Genomic DNA, 18,019 nt, shown 5'->3' with positions numbered 1-18,019 from the left:
GAGAGAGAAACAGAGAGAGAGAGAGAAACAGAGAGAGAGAGAGAGAGAGAGAGAGAAACAGAGAGAGAGAGAGAAACAGAGAGAGAGAGAGAGAGAGAGAGAAACAGAGAGAGAGAGAGAGAAGAGACACAGAGAGAGAGAGAGAAACAGAGAGAGAGAGAGAGAGAGAGAGAGAGAAACAGAGAGAGAGAGAGAGAAACAGAGAGAGAGAGAGAGAGAGAGAGGAGAGAAACAGAGAGAGAGAGAGAGAGAGACACAGAGAGAGAGAGAGAGAAACAGAGAGAGAGAGAGAGAGAGAGAGAAACAGAGAGAGAGAGAGAACAGAGAGAGAGAGAGAGAGAGAGAGAAACAGAGAGAGAGAGAGAGAGAGACACAGAGAGAGAGAGAGAAACAGAGAGAGAGAGAGAGAGAGAGAGAGAAACAGAGAGAGAGAGAGAAACAGAGAGAGAGAGAGAGAGAGAGAAACAGAGAGAGAGAGAGAGAGAGACACAGAGAGAGAGAGAGAAACAGAGAGAGAGAGAGAGAGAGAGAGAGAAACAGAGAGAGAGAGAGAAACAGAGAGAGAGAGAGAGAGAAACAGAGAGAGAGAGAGAGAGAGACACAGAGAGAGAGAGAGAAACAGAGAGAGAGAGAAACAGAGAGAGAGAGAGAGAGAGAGACAGAGAGAGAGAGAGACAGAGAGAGAGAGAGAGAAACAGAGAGAGAGAGAAACAGAGAGAGAGAGAGAGAGAGACAGAGAGAGAGAGAGACAGAGACAGACAGAGACAGAGAGAGACACTAACGGGTCAGGAAATGGTTAACCATTTGCCACGATCCCCCCCGCCAGTCGCTCCAGTTGGCTTGCCGACTTCTATTAGAAGTGAACACCAATTGTGCATATTTCTATTCCTTTGGAACCCCTTCTATGGGATTGCTTTGGCTGGGGAGGAAGAAGAGAAGAAGCCCGGCCAACCCAAACGAAACAGTATCAGGTTGGGAGGCTCCCAGCGGCAGCGAGGAAGTGGAGTCGGAGATGCCCAAGATTATTCTGCATCTCAGGTGGGGGGCAGCTGGATCTTCTCAGCTGGAAGGGCAGAGAGGAGGAAGGAGCAGGGGAAGGGGCTGACAGGGGGGCTCACGCAAGACCGTGGCGCTCGGGATGTTAAAATTAGAGCCTCCAAAGGAAGTGTGAAATTGCATCTCTTTCTGGCCTGTGGTTGGTGGCATAGAGGTATTCGAAAGGACTTGGCCTTGATCTTCTCCCCTGGATGTCCTTGGGGGGGGGGGGATTAAACGGCTGCCAGTATTCTGCTGCAAAGACATTTTTCTTTTTCAAGAATCCCACACTGCATACAAAGCTTCTTTTTTTTTGCGGAAATCCTCACTCATGAATTCTTTGCTGCAGTCCTCTGTAAGGCGGAATCTTGCTAAGGGATATCCTTTATTGCCTGATACATAAAGTCTCCAGTTTGTGTATATGACATCATAGTCAGCTACTTTGAAACTCCTTCATGCAGCAAAAATCAGCCCCGGATCAATGATGCAAGAGGTTAGGTGCTCGAGCCTGGGCATCCTGGTTGAGGATGACCAGCAAGTGCCCCGTAAGGGTCGAAACAGACTGAAAATCTGCCATCAGTAGCATAGATCTGGCTTTACAATCACTTCTCAGGAAACCACTTTGGGAGTAAGTCATCTCTTCTCCCTTTGCAAGAACCACAGTCCAAATGGCCATTCTTGCTGTGGTGTTGATTCCTGCTTGGATCATCTTGAGCTATTTACTCTTCTGTCCTCTTCTGCAGCATGTGATCCGGATCGGGCTGGTCCATCCATGTTCCAAAGGAGGGGTTAACAAACCGGAGGGGTTTCTGTGTGGTGGGTGGGTGTATTTCCAGATGGCAATCTCTCCTTGTCTTTCTAGTAAGGAACCCATGCGCCGATCGGAACGGAGGGTGTATGCACAAATGCCAAAATCGCCGTGGGGCGGCACACTGCGAATGTCACCCGGGATACAAGCTGGCGCATGACCACAAAGCGTGTGAAGGTAGGGAGCGTATCGAAAGAACTCTGTGCCAATGAACCAGAAGCCGTCCTAGTGTTTGTTTGTCCTACAAATGCCAGGTTAATCTTGGCGGACGTTAGAACGAGTGTCTGTGCCTGGTTTTCAAGGATGATAAATGAGCCTTTAGCCGTTGAGGAAGACAACGCTCCCCAAAAATATCCCAGTTGCTTCCTGTTCCAGCCAGACGGCTGGATAACCCTTGATAACCCAAGAATTGTGGAGTGGGGCCCATTAAAATATTTTCTGAAAACTTAAAAAAACAGAACAAAACAGGACACCCCCTACCCCCAATTCTGTGTTCAGAAAACAAGCATGCAAGAGAGATTCCAAAATACTGAGAATAATCAAAGGGTCCTTGGTGAGAACGTGGGGAGGGGCAAATAACACAGTTTCCGTTCTTAGTGTGTTTGACTGGCTCGGGTGCGTTCCGTGAATCTGGCTTCCTATCAGTAGCCCTGTTGGGTTGTAGCAATCGAACAAAACTCAGATCCAGCGACCCCAGCAAAAAGGCAATCAATCAAACTTTATTACAGTCGTTCAGACCAAATTATATGAAGTCAATACATAAAAGACCAAAAGTCGTTTAATGTAATACAATTTAAAACAGATCATAAAATAGAACTTAAAATTATGCTACTTTAGAGGGGTCAGGTTGGTGGCTGGTCACACTGGTGTCCCAAGGACGTGGCATGCAAGTTAAGCGGGATGAGTCACTGGAGAAAGAGCAGGATGCAGACAAGTAAGCCTTCTCCCACATTTCCGCCTTCCAGATATCAACGAATGCATGGCAGGACTGGCCACGTGTGCGCACAGCTGCCTGAACACCCGTGGGTCATTTAAATGCACGTGCCATCCTGGCTATGAACTGGGGGCTGATGGCAAGCAATGTTATCGTAAGTATCCGCCCCCTCGATGCTTCTGTCTTGTTAAAACGTACCGCTGAGATGACCATGGTGGCTGTCGAGCCTGACCTTGTGCAATGAGCAGGGGGTGGAGTGGGAGGGACGGGACCGGGGTCCACGGAAGGTTGCCATCTTCCCAGGAGGAGGAACTTGGAGAGGGAGCTAGCTGAATCCACACGTCCCTTTTGCAGTTGAGAATTTAGTCCTGTCATTCAGTTGGTAGAGAGTGGTTCATACCCAACGCCAGGGGTAGTCAACCTGTGGTCCTCCAGATGTCCATGGGCTACAATTCCCATGAGCCCCTGCCAGCTTGCAGGGGCTCATGGGAATTGTAGTCCATGGACATCTGGAGGACCACAGGTTGACTACCCCTGCCCAACGCTACAGAGTGAGGGGTGAGGGGAGTTACGCAGACAGAGCAGAATGCCCCATTTCCCAGGACAATTTGAGGGACATTGCCTACATCTGTAAGCAGGAGGAATTCCCGGGATGTTTTGTTGCCTTTCCAGGGATAGAAATGGAAATTGTGAACAGTTGCGAGACCAACAACGGTGGGTGTTCTCACCTCTGCCGTCACGCGAGTTCCGGACCTGTCTGCGCCTGCAACCTGGGGTACCAACTGGATGAAGACCAGAAAACTTGCGTTGGTAATGAAACAACCGAATTTAGTCAATGACGAAGTGATGAGTGATGGGTTGTCTTTTTTCACTTTTGCTCCCACGTGAACTGCAGCCACGGGGTTGCTCTTACGTATCAGAATGCTGATGTGGGACAAAGGTTAAGTGTACAATGTGTGCTTTGCAGTTGACCGCTTGCATTTTTAGAGCCACTGTTTTGTGCATTCCCTTGCCCTGGGGACACTATTTGGATTCTGTGAAGACTTAAGGGGGTGCCAGGTGACAGTGGATGAGCGATAGGGTTGGGAGTGTCCTGCATGGTGCAGGGGGTTGGACTAGATGACCCAGGAGGTCCCTTCCAACTCTAGGATTCTGTGATTCAACTCTATTTAATAGAGGTGATGAATTATCTCTTTGGACTAGCATTATACTTACAAGTGAGAGGACAACCAATGAGGAAAAGGACCCTTTGAAAACGGGATATATCTAGAAACCGCTCTGGTTGGATTCTACACTACGACAAAGCAACATAGAACGAAGAGGCCTTTTACTTGACTTTATTCTGTACAAATTTTGAATATATTGTTCGTAGCCTAGGGCTAGGTTTTCTCTCTCTCTGATTGCAAGAGGAGGGGCCAGCAAATGCAGCTTCACATGCCTGCTTAGTGCAGAAAGGCATCCACAATGGTACGTAGGTCTGTTAAGTGCTGTCAAGTCACTCACAACTGACGTATGGGGACTCCAGCAAGAGTCTTTCAAGGCAAGCAAAAAACAGAGGTGGCTTGAAATTGGCTGATGCCCCGTGGTTCTACTTGGCTCCCAACCCTGGTAGAAGGACTGGCAATCAAACGGCCTCCTTCTGTGAGCAAAATACTGAAGCACAGATCCCCATCTGGTTGTCGGCTGCCTGTTGGATGGACCGATGGCGCATGGAAGCGTGTGCACGTGTGTGTAAACAGCCCGATTGCAGACGTCTGCCTTTAATTTTGTACTTTGCTGTACTGAGGCCCATTCGAGCAATTAACCTAATCAGCAGCTCTCCAGAGATCCTACCAGCCAGGCATTTCCTGCACTGGAAACCGGCTTATTGAGATTTTTATGCGCTGGATGGAGCTGAGCGGCATGATGCCAAGGACAGGTCTGGGTTGCTCTGTGTCTGGAGTGGCAATTTTTGGGGAATTGTTGAACCCAATCTGGTCTGCAGTGGGTCATGGGATCCAGGACCGGTCCAGGATGTTTGCGGGTTTGTTTTGTAAGCTGCTTTGACCGCCCCCCTCGGAAGGCAAAGCAGAGTTAGAAGGATTTAAATAATGAATCAATTAATTCATAACTCTAGCTTGGCGTAGTGGTTAGAGAGACAGCTTGGTGTCGTGGTTAGGAGTGCGGACTTCTAATCTGGCGAGATGGGTTTGATTCCCCGCTCCTCCACATGCAGCCAGCTGGGTGACCTTGGGCTAGTCACAGCCTTGGTAGTGCTGATCCGACCGAGCAGTAATCTCAGGGCTCTCTCAGCCCCACCTACTTCACAGGGTGTCTGTTGTGGGGAGAGGAAAGGGAAGGCGATTGTAAGCCGCTTTGAGATTCCTTTGAGTAGAGAAAAGCGGCATATAAGAACCAACTCTTCTTCTTCTCCTCCTCCTCCCCTCCATTATGATGCCCCACAGAAAAACCACTGTTTTTTAATTTGCTTGTTTCTCCAGATACCGACGAATGTAGTGCCGGCTCTCACTGCTGCCAGCAGGAATGCTATAATTACCCTGGAGGGTACGAGTGCCTTTGCTACGCCGGCTACCGATTGAGCACAGATGGATGCAGCTGTGACGGTAGGAAGGGGGTGCCCGCGTGGGTTCCAGCTGCTGCCAGAGGGACCACCCTGGGGCTCAGAAACTGCAGCTTGGCATTCTTGCCCTCGTTTCAGTCCCTGGCAAGTCCCCAGCCAAGGGAGCTGTAAACACAACCAGCCTTGTGCACTCCCTTTTCTTGGTGCTGGTACGTGAGGCACAAAGCAAGGTGAAGCGGATGAACGTAGGGGATGCTGTCTCGGGTCACCAGCCTCCTGGTTGAGGCAGGGGTCGCTTGGCATGACCACCGATCCCCAGTCTGCAGGGATCATTTTCCCTCAAGAAGCCTTGGATGGGGCGGGTGGGCTTTGCAATCAATCCCCTTCCCAAACGCTCCCAAGTCTCTTGTCCAGGGGTGGCCAGACTGTGGCTCTCCCAATGTCCATGGACTACAATTCCCATGAGACCCTGCCAGCAGCGGTAGTCCAGGGACATCTGGAGGGCCACAGTGTGGCCACCCTTGCTGTTTACATTTCCCACCCATGTTTGTTGACTGCACGGATATTATTCATTGTTCATGGGCTTGCTCCTGCCAGCCAAGGTTAGGAAACTATTCCCAGCTCTTTCAGCCAGATGGGATGTTCTATTTGTGGGTTTCGGGTTTTTTTTTTTTTTTTGGACAGTTCTCAGAAAAATAAACCTCAGCATTTTTTCCAAGGAATCCTTCAGTGCTTAAAATGACCCAGCCCTGGGAAGGTCCTCCAACGCTGCTTCTCCCCTTTGCACACTTTCACAACCTTATAAAGCGACTGTCCTTGGGGGGTCAGGTCAATGACTGCAGGGGAAAAGATGGAGGTTCTCCTACATTTTCTAACTTTCCATAGAGAAAGTCTCCAAGCATGCTTGGGGGTCTCTGCTGCTCTCAGGAATTCTGGGAACTGCATTTTTTAATGCTTCCTGGTCAAGCAGAGTTTTGGGATTTCCAAGGAAGGCCAGTGGAGTTCTGAGTCCCTCCCTCCAATCCTGAATGCATTTTACCCCCTTGTTTTCTAATCCTTTCAGTGGATTTCCAAACCACCCGTTCTGAAATTTGCCATAATTTGTCATTGCCATATATATAGATTTTTAAAAACCACTCTGGAAATTAAGCCAGATGTGCCCGAAGGGAACTTCATGTTCTCCTTGAAAATTCTTGCTCTTTGTTCTTAAGGCTGGTCCACACACGCTAGCCAGTTACTTGACCTTTCTTCAGTCCATTAGTTGATGGTTCTTACTTTAAATTGGTGGATGATCTCTTGAGTAAGCTGCTTTTTTCCTGAATCAGAGCATGGGCCCGTCAAGTGCGGTACTGTCGATTCAGACAGGTATTAGCTCTCCAGGGTGTCAGGCCAAGTTCTTTCCCCTCCCCTCCTGCCTGATCCTTTGAACTGGAGACACCTGGGATTGAACCTGGGACCATCTGCATGCAAAGCAGAGGCTCTTCCATTGAACCACAGTCCCTTCCTATATTAGAATTTAGAGAAAAAAAGTCCTAGTTCCCTGCCATCTCCATTTGAGACGCACCACATCTCAAAGGTAGAAAAAATGCAGAAGATCCAAGTTTTGCTCCTTAGTATCTCCCCTTGAAAGATTATGCTGCTGTTTTATGGGTTTTTTTATAGGTTTGATGGTATTTTATAGGTTTGATGGGGATTATGATTTATTTTCATGGGATTTTAATTTGTCTTCGTGGAACCTGCCACGAGTCTTCGGAGAGTGGCGGGATAAAAATCTAACTAATAAACAAAAAATAAATAAATACGATGCTAGGAAATATCTTTCTAGCTCTGGGATCCTGGACAACTACAACCATTCAGACTGTGCATTACTGAGAAACAAGCACCGTGGATCTGAGTTGCTAGAAACTTTTTCAGTATTTTCTCAAGAGTCAGTGACATGCTTTAAAGCAGGGCTAGTCAACCTGTGGTCCTCCAGATGTCCATGGACTACAATTCCCATGAGCCCCTGCCAGCATTTGCTGGCAGGGGCTCATGGGAATTGCAGTCCATGGACATCTGGAGGACCACAGGTTGACTACCCCTAAAGGGCACCTACCCCAGAACTGGAGACTTAATTCCTTTTTACCTTTTCTTTCCTCCCACCTCAAAGACGTGGATGAATGCTCTTCCAATAACGCCGGGTGTGACCACTCATGCCAGAACCTGATGGGTTCCTATCAGTGCAGCTGTCAGACCGGATACAAACTGGAAGACGACCGACGGAGCTGCACTTGTAAGTGTCCGTTCTCCCGTGCGGACTTGCTGACCCCGATTTTGTACTTGGTTTTACATTTTGTGATTGATCTCCCGGTTCCTGACCCCCAGAACTTTGCTGCCTCTTGTCCTGTCCTCTCGCCCTGAGCGTTAATTGGACAATATTTGCTCTCTTTGTAGTGCTCGGGGAATCAATAGAAGCCCTGGACGGCCGCCACCCTGTCATCCGCCCCCTCCCCCACGTGGCTATTCTTCGGGAGGAGCTCACTCAGCTTTTTGATGATGAGTACGATGAGGAAGAGGAGGAGGCGGAAGCCAGAGGAGAGCACACCCTCTCTGAAAAATTCAGTAAGCCTTTTGCAGCTCTATGGAGTAACAAGCATCTACTGCCTGTGTTCTTTCTGTCCTGGATCTTACACCTGTAGCGTCGTCAAACGTCAAGGTGTTCTACTTTTTCTTAGGAGAAAAAGCTAATTTATTTTTAAAACGGAATCCTGGAGAAAATAGACATCGCACAGGATCAGGGTTTCCCTCCCCATCAGTTTAATTGATTCCAAGCATGACTTTCCTTGGTTTTTGTGAGAATGCATGCAGTTCTGTGCAAATAACCAGCATGGTTTTTCCACTGCAGATCAGTACCCTGATGTGGTTGAGATTTAACTTGGTGTCTTTTAATTGCGGTTGTCATGGGGATCCAGGATTCAGTTTGCAGATGATCCCCGAAATCCTGATTTGCCCTAAGAAATGTTCATTTCTCCATAGCCAGGATGCAAGCCATGATTCTGGCTTGCAAATCATGTGAAACAATACTAAAGAAGACTGACTGTTTTTTAAAAACAACAACTTTGAATTATGGGTTTCAGATTCTGGTTAGACTTTGGACCAGTCACAGTTCTCTTTGGGTTGTTCTTACATAGCAGTTCTCTCAGAGCTCACTCTCTTATTTCTCAGCCCCACCTGCCTCACAGGGTGCCTGTTATGGGGAGAGGAAGGGAAAGATGTTTCACTTGGGGACTCCTTTGGACAGTGAATTGCGGGGAATAAAAACCAGCGCTACTTCAAATTTAAGCATTCTTCAGGTCTTCTTCAGACATAGATTCAAGTGGGCAGCCATGTTGGTCTGAAGTAGCACAACAAAAATCTGTGCATGCACTCTATGCATGCACTCGAAAGCTCCCACCTTGAATAAATCTTTGTTGGTCTTAAAGGTGCTTTTGGCCTCGATTTTTGTTATTCTCAGACGTGTGTCCTTTGATGTCTTGTAGTCTGCTTGGATGATACTTTTGGCCACGATTGTAGTCTCACCTGTGATGACTGTCAGAACGGAGGGAAATGCGTGGAAGACCAGACGGGCTGTGACTGTGCAGACGGCTGGAGTGGAATCCTTTGCAACCGGAGTGAGTCGAGTTGAACAATCCCTATTTCACATCCAGTTGAAGTATTTCCAGTTTGGTGCAGTGGCTAAGAGTGGCGGCCTCTAATTTGGAGAACCAGATTTGATTCCCCACTCCTCCTCTACACGCAGCCAGCTGGGTGACCTTGGGCCATCCACAGTTCTCTTAGATCTCTCTCAAGTCCACCTCGAGAGAGGAAGGGTAGGCAACTCTTCCAGGGCCTATTCTGCACACAAAAGATAATGCAATTTCAATACACTTTAGAAGTAGATTTTCCTGTCCTGCACAGGAAAATCCAGCTGCCAAAGCACATTGAAAGTGCATTATCCAATGTGTGCAGAATGGGCCCAGCTCTCTCAAAAGCCCACTAAAGAAAGAAGCATCAAGGCCCAACTAGCTTAAAATAGTCCCGGAGATCCTGACATGCTTCCATTGGCCCGCGGCCTGAGCTCTGCCATGCTTTTCTTGGACTGAACCAAGGCTGCAGTTACCAGACGAAATCCTCAATAAAGTCGCGTGAAGGCTGTTACCAAATCCGCCTCTCGGGAACCCTGTCTGCAGATCCGAACTTTCATGCCTGCGCTGATCTGGCATTCGCTCTGAACCCCTGGCGCTCAGACTGAAGTTATAAACCTATTGGTGGTGAATTTGAAATGCCTCATGGCTGAAGCTAATTAACTATTTAAGGCACTAATGGGAATTGTTGAGATTCTGTTTTCCAGCTCAATGTCTGGTTCAAAAGTTGCTGGATTCAGAGAGAAGAGATTTCCCCCCAACCTTCTAGGGCTTATTTGATCAGCAGGCAGAATTGATTCAAGCCCTCCCCCCTACCCCTTATTAATTGATGTTCAATTTTTTTTGGGTGGGGGGGTGACGACAGAGGCTTCTGTTCTCTGAATCTAGCTTTCCTCAAAGTCTGACATTTTGAACATTTGGCATTGATGCAGCATTTCACTGGATCCCATGCTTTTCTGTCTTGGGGGTGGGTGGGTGGGTGGGAAATGCCGTATCAGTCATTGTTTTAAAACATGTAGCAATTTCTGAAAATTCAGGTAAGGTCTAGCACATGGCTACCTATGAAATTCAGAACAAGAGGAAATCCTAACAAGATGGGTCCTAAACCTATCACAAGCCTCTCTGTGACTCCTAAACCTGGGCCCATTCTACACCCTTTCGAAGCTGATTTTCCCGTTCCGCACAGGAAAATCCAGCTGCCAAAGCACAGTGAAAGTGCATTATCCAAGGTGTGCGGCATAGGCTCTAGAATAAGGCACTTTATTACAGATGCTGTTTTCTGGATATTTATACCATAATTTTTTCCCCGTGATCACAGACCTCCAAGAGGGCATGGATCATGCCATAAGTATGAGCCATGAAAGCTGAGAATATTCAGGGCTAACTCTAAATGATAGGTGCGAAGAACAACTGACCGGAGGAAAGTCATCACTCCCCTGCTGGTGATCTCCCTAGTTGGCTGCCGTGGGAAACAGAGGCCTGGGCTACCCATGCTTTGACCTCACCCATCAAGGCCTTCCTTCTGTTCCCCCTTGGCTCATAGCAACCTTCGAGCCCTTCCTCAATCTTGGTTTTCTCTTTTTTCACAGCCTGTCCGGAGGGGACATTCGGCAAGAACTGCAGCTTTACCTGCCTCTGCCAAAACGGGGGGACGTGCGATCCGGTGACAGGGGCCTGCCGCTGCCCCCCCGGGGTCAGTGGAGAGCTGTGTGAGGATGGTAAGCCGGAGATGTACAATGTGTCACTAGCAGATGCATGGAGAACCCCATCCTTTTCTGCGCTACGCAATGGCAGCCAGCAAAGTTTCCCTGCTCCCTTTCTTGGAAGTCACCATGTGGGACCCCAAAACTTCAGAAATGGGCGGTAAATAACAAACTCCATTATGGTGACTTCACACACATGCTTAGGAGCATATGGAACCGATTTGATGGGAAATGCAGTTCAATCAAAGGAAAAGTGAGTTCAAAAGGCAGTTGGATTTTCAAAGGCCTTTTTTTGTGTGCCTTAGGAAGGCATCTGTGTATAGGGGGGGGCAGGGGGGGGCGTTAAGAATGTGCTGGAAGGTACTGTTTAGACAAAATTAAAACCTTGCTCTCTGGCCCAGAAGACCCTTCCCGCCCCCAGGCCCTCTGAGGTTCTTATCAGATGGGAGACTGCGCCTGCTTTGCTTGTGGCCTTCAACGAAAGTCTCTTCTGACACCATGGATTTGGCTTGCGCTTCCTGTAGAACGTGACCACACTGTAATGTGCATGGACTTAACACAGCCCTTCTCAACTTGTTTACTGTTGAGAAAACCCTGAAATGTTCTTGAAGATTCGAGAAACCTCAGTCATGCAGAATATGGTTGGGAAGCAGAGCTGTGGACACGCCCACCTAGGGCCCCTCCCCTTCCCATCCCCTCCAGCCCCATCACTGGCCATTTTGGGAGGGGGGGTGGGTCAACATGACCATATATGGTCATATCACTTGATAAATGTTTAACAATTTTTTTAAAAATATACAATTAACTCCCATTCATTCACGAAACCCTGGTTGAGAAAGATATCTGTAACCCACCATGAGCCAGCACCGGGAGTGACGGCGAATAAATCAAATAATAAATAAAATAAATAAATAAAGTCCACAGCAACAGTAGGCCCATCACAAACTCTGAAATTGGTACCTACCTGTTTTTTCCCACCTGTGCACCAAGCTTATGCGACCATCTCTTTCCAGGATGCCCCAAGGGATTTTTTGGGAAGCACTGCAGGAAGAGATGCCACTGCGCCAACAGGGGGCGCTGCCACCGGATTTACGGGGCGTGCCTCTGTGACCTTGGCCTGTACGGACGATACTGTCATCTCGGTAAACCAATTCTGCCATTCGTTCAGGGAGGAGGCGGGGGTTGTGGGGAGCCCTCTTAACTTTCATGCCTCTCGTTTGTTTGCAAACTGTGGTTTCTTTCTTTCTTCTTTTCCTTTCGACTGCTCCTCCCTGCTCCCTCCCACACCTTAGCTTGTCCAAAGTGGGCCTATGGCGCTGGATGCTCTGAGGAATGCCAGTGCATGCAGCAGAACACCCGGGAGTGTGACAAGAGAGACGGCACCTGCTTGTGTAAACCCGGTTACCAGGGTCGGAAGTGCCAGACAAGTAAGCCGCTCCCCTGATTCAGGCGCACAGGTCTAGACATCCTCTCTTTTGACTGGGCAACCCAGAATGCTGCCACTTCTTTGTGTTATTTTCAGAGTGCGATCCAGGCCGTTACGGTGCCGGGTGCCAGAGAGAATGCAATTGCCCTTCCGGGGCTACTTGTGACCATGTGAATGGAGAGTGCCAAACAGAATGTGCGGCAGGCTACCACGGGGAGAACTGCACTCAGGGTAAGGCAAAGCACAGACTGACCCAAACTTTACTGGATTATGAGTGAGAATCCCAAAGCAAAAGGACTCCTCTGCTTTGGTCAGTTGTGCAGAAATCTCCATCTCACCCATGGACGAGTGAAATCATCACGGATGTTATAAACTTAGAGGCATGTTAGCATGCTAGTCTGCTTCAGACACCGTGGGGTATTCTGATCTGGGCCTCGACACAGTGCCTGCCTGTAACTGAGGGACAGTCCTACAAACCCTTTGGAAATCTCAGATATGATCAAACATTCCCACTCAGCCCAAGGCTGTGGATTCTCGGTTTTTATTCAGGTTTGGGGAGACGGTTCATCCACAAGATTTTTCTTTTTGCCCTCCAGGGGAGAGATGTCACTTTTCAAGGCTAAAATGTACCTGATGTTTGGTGGAGAATGTCCATGAACAGATTTCCCAGAGTTTCCATTTTGTATTTACAAATGTCCAAGGCTTGGATTGGGACAGTGGCAGCAACAAAGTTTGCTCGTTCTGCTTTCAGGCAGAAAGAATCTCTGAAATTGCTGGGGCAATTTAATTTGGGGGAAGGGTAAACTCGCCACCCTCCAACAAATCCGATGGCCTCCGAAGCCTCTTCCACAGCTGGCTTTTCGTAAAAAATGAAAACAGGGGAAGATCTGATGGCGAATGTTCGGCGTCTTGGATCATTTAGGCAAACATAATAGGAAGCCAGAGCCCTTTCCCAAATTCTTTCTGACTGCCACTCTTCTGTGGAGCATCACGCCGGAGCCATTTGGCAGACGGAGCCGGTTTGAAGGCACAGGAGAAAAGTGGTGGAGTCTTAAGTCCTCAGGAAAAGCCTACAGGAAATTTTTAGGGCAATATCAGGCTCTGGCTTTCCGTCCAAAATCTGGAACCGATTAAGCAACGAAGGCTTGCATCTGCCACCAATTAGCGCAAAGGAAGGAATGCACAAAATCAACGCTGTTGCCGCTTTGAATCAGAACCGGTGTGTCTCTCTTTCCTCCAGCCCCGACTTCTTTCCGATCCCTTTGTTTGCGTCCGCCTGTTTTAAAGCATCTCCAGTTGAGTTCAAATGCAGCGGCTTGTGAGCAGAACGGTTCCAAGCGCAGGGATCTCCCGAAGGCCCCAACTGGACCTGAAGATTTTGGCAAGGGGGCGAAAACTCGGTCGGTGCGAGACCCAGGGCTTTACATGGGCTTGCACTGCATCGAATATGATCTCCTTTTGAAATCCAACAGGAAAGCCTTTGATGCAGCTGAAGCTGGGAAAGCTTAACCTGTAGCATTTCTACCTGCTCTGTAGCTATTAAAAGAACAGGAACTGTGTGGGGCTGAAAAGTCTTTGTTTTAAGAGTTCATGATGTATCCCTGGGGGTGCATTTGTTGGGGAGGGCCGGTAGATGTTACGAGGTCAATGTCCCCAGGCCCCAACTCAAGGCTTGGTGTCAGAGCTCTGTCTTGCAGGCCCTGCAGACTGCTGCCTGCTGCTGCTGGGTACCATTTGGGTCTTCTGTTTTCTTGCACCCACCACTTCTCTGACCTCAGAAGTGGCTTCAGACCTAATCCTGCAGCTGCATCTCCTGGGCTTCTTAGCAGCCAAAGGAAGCAGCATCAGGCATCTTGAGGATAAATCGAAAGAGGGGAAAATGGTACCCAACGCCCATCTGTAAGACCGGCCAACCGTCGCTATTTTCATGATGCCCCAAATCACTGAAATGTCCCCCCAATTTTATAGCCTGGAATTAGTGTGTGTTGGGAGAACTGAAGGGTGGGGGAGCATTTTGATTCATGGGTCCCCAACAAGACGGAGGGAGGATGAGTGGCACCTTTCCTCAGCAGGGAACCTGGCTGAGTGAGTGTCCTGCATAGGGCAGGGGGTTGGACTAGATGACCCTTGAGGTCCCTTCCAACTCTATGAGTCTATGATTCCATGAAACATTCTTCAGGCTTCGAGAATGATGATTCGATTCCACCTCCCCGATTGTTTCTCTTTGCAGAGTGCGCCAAAGGGAGACACGGGGCGAACTGTCTGAAAGCCTGTTCCTGCACCGGCTCGCCGTGTGACCGGTTCACAGGGAAGTGCCAGTGCGTGGTGGGGAGGACCGGAGTGGACTGTGGCCAGGGTGAGTCTCAGAACACCCGGCTGCCGACAGCTGTTTAGCAGGCAGAAATGAATGTCGTTTCCCCCTGCAGGGAGCTGCAGGGATGGGTGAGCGCCAGCTGTCGATTCCCTTCCGTTTTGTAGCTTTCGAGGCTGAGGCTCTCAAGCTAATAGAGCTCCCGGGCAGGTAGATCAGGAGGTCAGGTGGCGGAAATTGCCACGGGGAAAGCAAAATCCATGCTACGGCACGGTGTAGTGGGGAGCTTGTTGCCCTGGGATCTGGGAGATTCATGTTGACATCCCCGCTCTGTTGTGGAAGTTTGTTGGGTGACCTTGGGCCATCCTGGCCTACTCCGCAGGGTGATTGTGAGGCTAAAATGGATGAGGGGGAAACCATGTCTTTGCTTGCGGCTGGTAAATCCAAGGACCTGGCACCCGGGGAAGAGGGAAATTGTATCACTAGTTTGTGGGACTGCATCCAATGTGCAAGCTCTGGGTGAGGAAAGCTGGAAGCAGTGCTTGAATTCCTGGGTCCCTTTGGCTGCTTCTTTCTAGAAAGCAAGACTAGCTAGGGGGAGACATGATTTGGGCACGATTCATCAAAGCCTCAGCACACGACCTGAACACAAGCAGGAGGGGAGCCAGAAGCCACGGCTGAGCTGGAGCTCTTGCATTTCTCTCTCTCTTTCACTCAGGTTGCCCCGAAGGCCGCTGGGGGCAGGGCTGCCAGGAAATCTGCCCCGAGTGTGCAAATAAAGGTCGCTGTGACCCCGCCACAGGGGCTTGCACGTGCCGTCCTGGATACACAGGGAGCCGCTGCCAAGACGGTGAGTACTCTCGTCTCGTTTTCATGGGAGAGTTCTTTGGGGCGGGTTCGTGTACAGCACCCTGCACAGGGAAGGGGGTGGCAATAAATGGCTTTGTGTGTCTTCCTTTTTCCAGTCTGTCCCCCTGGATGGTTTGGGCAGGATTGCCAAATGCACTGTAACTGCGGGAACGAAGGACATTGTGACCCAGAGTCGGGGAAGTGCAGCTGCACCCCGGGCTGGACTGGCAACAACTGCCAAAAAGGTAGCATGCTCTGTCTCTGTCTCTCTCTGTCTCTCTCTGTCTCTCTGTCTCTCTTTGTCTCTCTGTCTTTGTCTGTCTCTGTCTCTCTCTCTGTGTCTCTCTCTGTGTCTCTCTGTGTCTGTCTCTGTCTCTCTCTGTCTCTCTGTCTGTCTCTGTCTGTCTCTGTCTCTCTCTCTGTCTCTCTCTGTCTCTCTCTGTCTCTCTCTCTTTCTCTCTGCCTCACTCTCCCCCCCCACTCATCTAAGCTCTGCGCCGTGGTGTGCTGCGCCAAAGAGCTTTTCTCTTTGAGAATTGAAACTTCCTTCTTCCTCTGCCGACTTCTGCAACGTGGTCTCCTTTTCAGCCTGCGACGTTGGCCGCTGGGGTCCCGACTGCGCTAACGCCTGCAGCTGCAACAACAGCGACGGGAGCTGCAACCCCGTGACAGGGCAGTGCGTCTGTGACGCCGGCTACTCAGGAGCCCGTTGTGACCAGAGTGAGTGCGTCCTCCCCGTCTTTTTCTCCGTTGACCGTGCCGCGGAGACGGCCGTGTGCCAGATGTATTGCTGACGTCATCGCTGCCCAACAGAGAGGGCGAGGCCCCTTCATGAGAAACTGGGAAGCAGCCCACCCACAAAAAAGCCCTCATAAGAGATTTTGGCCTATTCTGCACACATAGGATAATGCACTTTCAATGCACTTTAGAAGTAGATTTTCCTGTTCTGCACAGGAAAATCTAGCTGTCAAAGTGCATTATCCGATGTGTGCAGAATTGGTCTTGGATTCACCAGCTTAGCTTTGGAAGGTCTCCAGTGTGGCTCCCGCAGACCCTGCCTTTCCCAGTGATCTTTCTTTCCCATCCCTTTGTTTCCTTCTCAGAGTGCCCCGCAGGGAGCTTTGGCCCAAGCTGTCGGCACCGGTGCCAGTGCGACAACGGAGCCGCCTGCGACCACGTCAGCGGGGCCTGCACATGCGCGCCTGGCTGGAGAGGCACCTTTTGCGAGCGCAGTAAGTAATTTGGCCTCTCTCCTTTTGGGAGCTGTGGCTTGAAGGCTCCGACCGCTCATATCCGGTATTTTTACTACCCATCAAGGTGAGTTTCCACTGCCAGGCTGCAAATTGCGCTGCGGCAGCTGGGAAAGGAAAAGCCGGCCTGTGCCAGAAATATTTTAGGTGTGAAAATAATGCGCTCTGGAGAAGGTTATGCTCTCTGAGCTCTTGCTTTTTTGTTGTTGTTGTTTTTGTCCCTGTATTCTGGCCTATCAGGGAACACGCAACGGACATCATAGCCAATTCAGTTTAAGGGAAATCCTTCCTGCATGAGAGAACCGTCTCCCCTCCTTTTTCCGCACCCCACCCGCCACCAACAGGAGGGCTCATAGAAGCTTTCTCGAAAAATACCCTGATTTCCATGGAGCCCAACGGTGATTTTGTGGGGTTGGACTAGATGACCCTGGAAGTCCCTTCCAACTCTATGATCCTAAAAGCCAGCAATCACGTTAGCATTGTCTAACTGGGGTTCTTTCCCTCTCCCAGCCTGTCCAGACGGGTTTTACGGGGTGGAGTGCCGAGAGACCTGCCAGTGCCTGAACGGAGCCCGCTGCAATCCTGTGACCGGGCGCTGCATCTGTCCGGCTGGCTGGGTCGGCCCAAGCTGCAACCAGAGTAAGGGACCTCCAGTAACACCCTCTTTGGGCCAGGTGCCCTCTTGGCCCAGCCGCCTCCTGGAAATGGCACCATGGGCCTTGCATTTAAGAGCTCCCTCTTGTCTGTCTGCTTCCCCCACAGCTTGTCGGGCTCACTGGTACGGGCAGAACTGCAGCCACAAGTGCAGCTGCTTCAACGGTGCTACCTGCGACCACGTCAGTGGGCAGTGCCTCTGTGCGCCTGGATGGACGGGAGCTGCCTGCAAGCAAGGTATCAGTGCCTCGATCGCCCTTTTCTTAGACGGGCTCTCCGGCATCATTCATCCAGCATAAACAGCCTGTGGACTCAATGGCCCATTATGCACATGTTCAATAATGCGCTTTCAATGCCCTTTCGCGGCTGGATTTTAACAATATACATATTCGCTTTTAGCTCAAAGGAGAAGCTTAGTCTAAAGACTGTTCCTGGTTAAAACGGTTAAAATTTAAGTGGAGAATAGAACAGAATGAGTGAAGGACTAGATCAGGGGTAGTCCAACTGCGGCCCTCCAGATGTCCATGGACTACAATTCCCAGGCATTTGCTGGCAGGGGCTCCTGGGAATTGTAGTCCATGGACATCTGGAGGCCCGCAGTTGGACTACCCCTGGACTAGATCCTTCTCAGCAGAGGGATACCTAAAGGATACCTAAAGAGTGCTAGAGGGATACCTAAAGGAACAATGCCACTTGATAACTTCGTCCTTATAAACTGCTGATGAAGATGCTACATTGAAGACGGTACAACTCCAGGGTCCGTTTGGGCTGTTTGATGACCATTAAAAGAAAAGAGAGCTGTATTTTGATCTTTATTTATTGTTAAA

The 18,019-nt window shown here is 49.6% G+C and overlaps 1 protein-coding gene across 3 annotated transcripts in view; it reads left to right on the top strand.

The window, feature by feature from the left end:
- The window catches only part of MEGF6 (multiple EGF like domains 6), a 105,639-nt gene that overhangs the window by 69,162 nt on the left and 18,458 nt on the right, over positions 1-18,019 (top strand). For all 3 annotated transcript variants that reach the window (XM_077311328.1, XM_077311329.1, XM_077311330.1), the window contains 18 exons: positions 1,898-2,020; positions 2,809-2,931; positions 3,450-3,587; positions 5,258-5,380; positions 7,487-7,609; positions 7,771-7,938; positions 8,856-8,987; positions 10,589-10,717; positions 11,716-11,844; positions 11,995-12,129; positions 12,225-12,359; positions 14,359-14,484; positions 15,158-15,289; positions 15,405-15,533; positions 15,877-16,008; positions 16,392-16,520; positions 17,049-17,177; positions 17,301-17,429. In XM_077311328.1, the coding sequence (XP_077167443.1) occupies positions 1,898-2,020; positions 2,809-2,931; positions 3,450-3,587; positions 5,258-5,380; positions 7,487-7,609; positions 7,771-7,938; positions 8,856-8,987; positions 10,589-10,717; positions 11,716-11,844; positions 11,995-12,129; positions 12,225-12,359; positions 14,359-14,484; positions 15,158-15,289; positions 15,405-15,533; positions 15,877-16,008; positions 16,392-16,520; positions 17,049-17,177; positions 17,301-17,429 (2,364 nt within the window). The remainder of the gene's footprint in view (positions 1-1,897; positions 2,021-2,808; positions 2,932-3,449; positions 3,588-5,257; positions 5,381-7,486; positions 7,610-7,770; positions 7,939-8,855; positions 8,988-10,588; positions 10,718-11,715; positions 11,845-11,994; positions 12,130-12,224; positions 12,360-14,358; positions 14,485-15,157; positions 15,290-15,404; positions 15,534-15,876; positions 16,009-16,391; positions 16,521-17,048; positions 17,178-17,300; positions 17,430-18,019) is intronic.

This window comes from Paroedura picta, chromosome 15 (assembly GCF_049243985.1).
Source record: "Paroedura picta isolate Pp20150507F chromosome 15, Ppicta_v3.0, whole genome shotgun sequence".
NCBI lineage: Eukaryota > Metazoa > Chordata > Lepidosauria > Squamata > Gekkonidae > Paroedura > Paroedura picta.
Note: the sequence above shows the minus strand (reverse complement) of the source record. Positions and strands in the feature narration are given on the sequence as shown.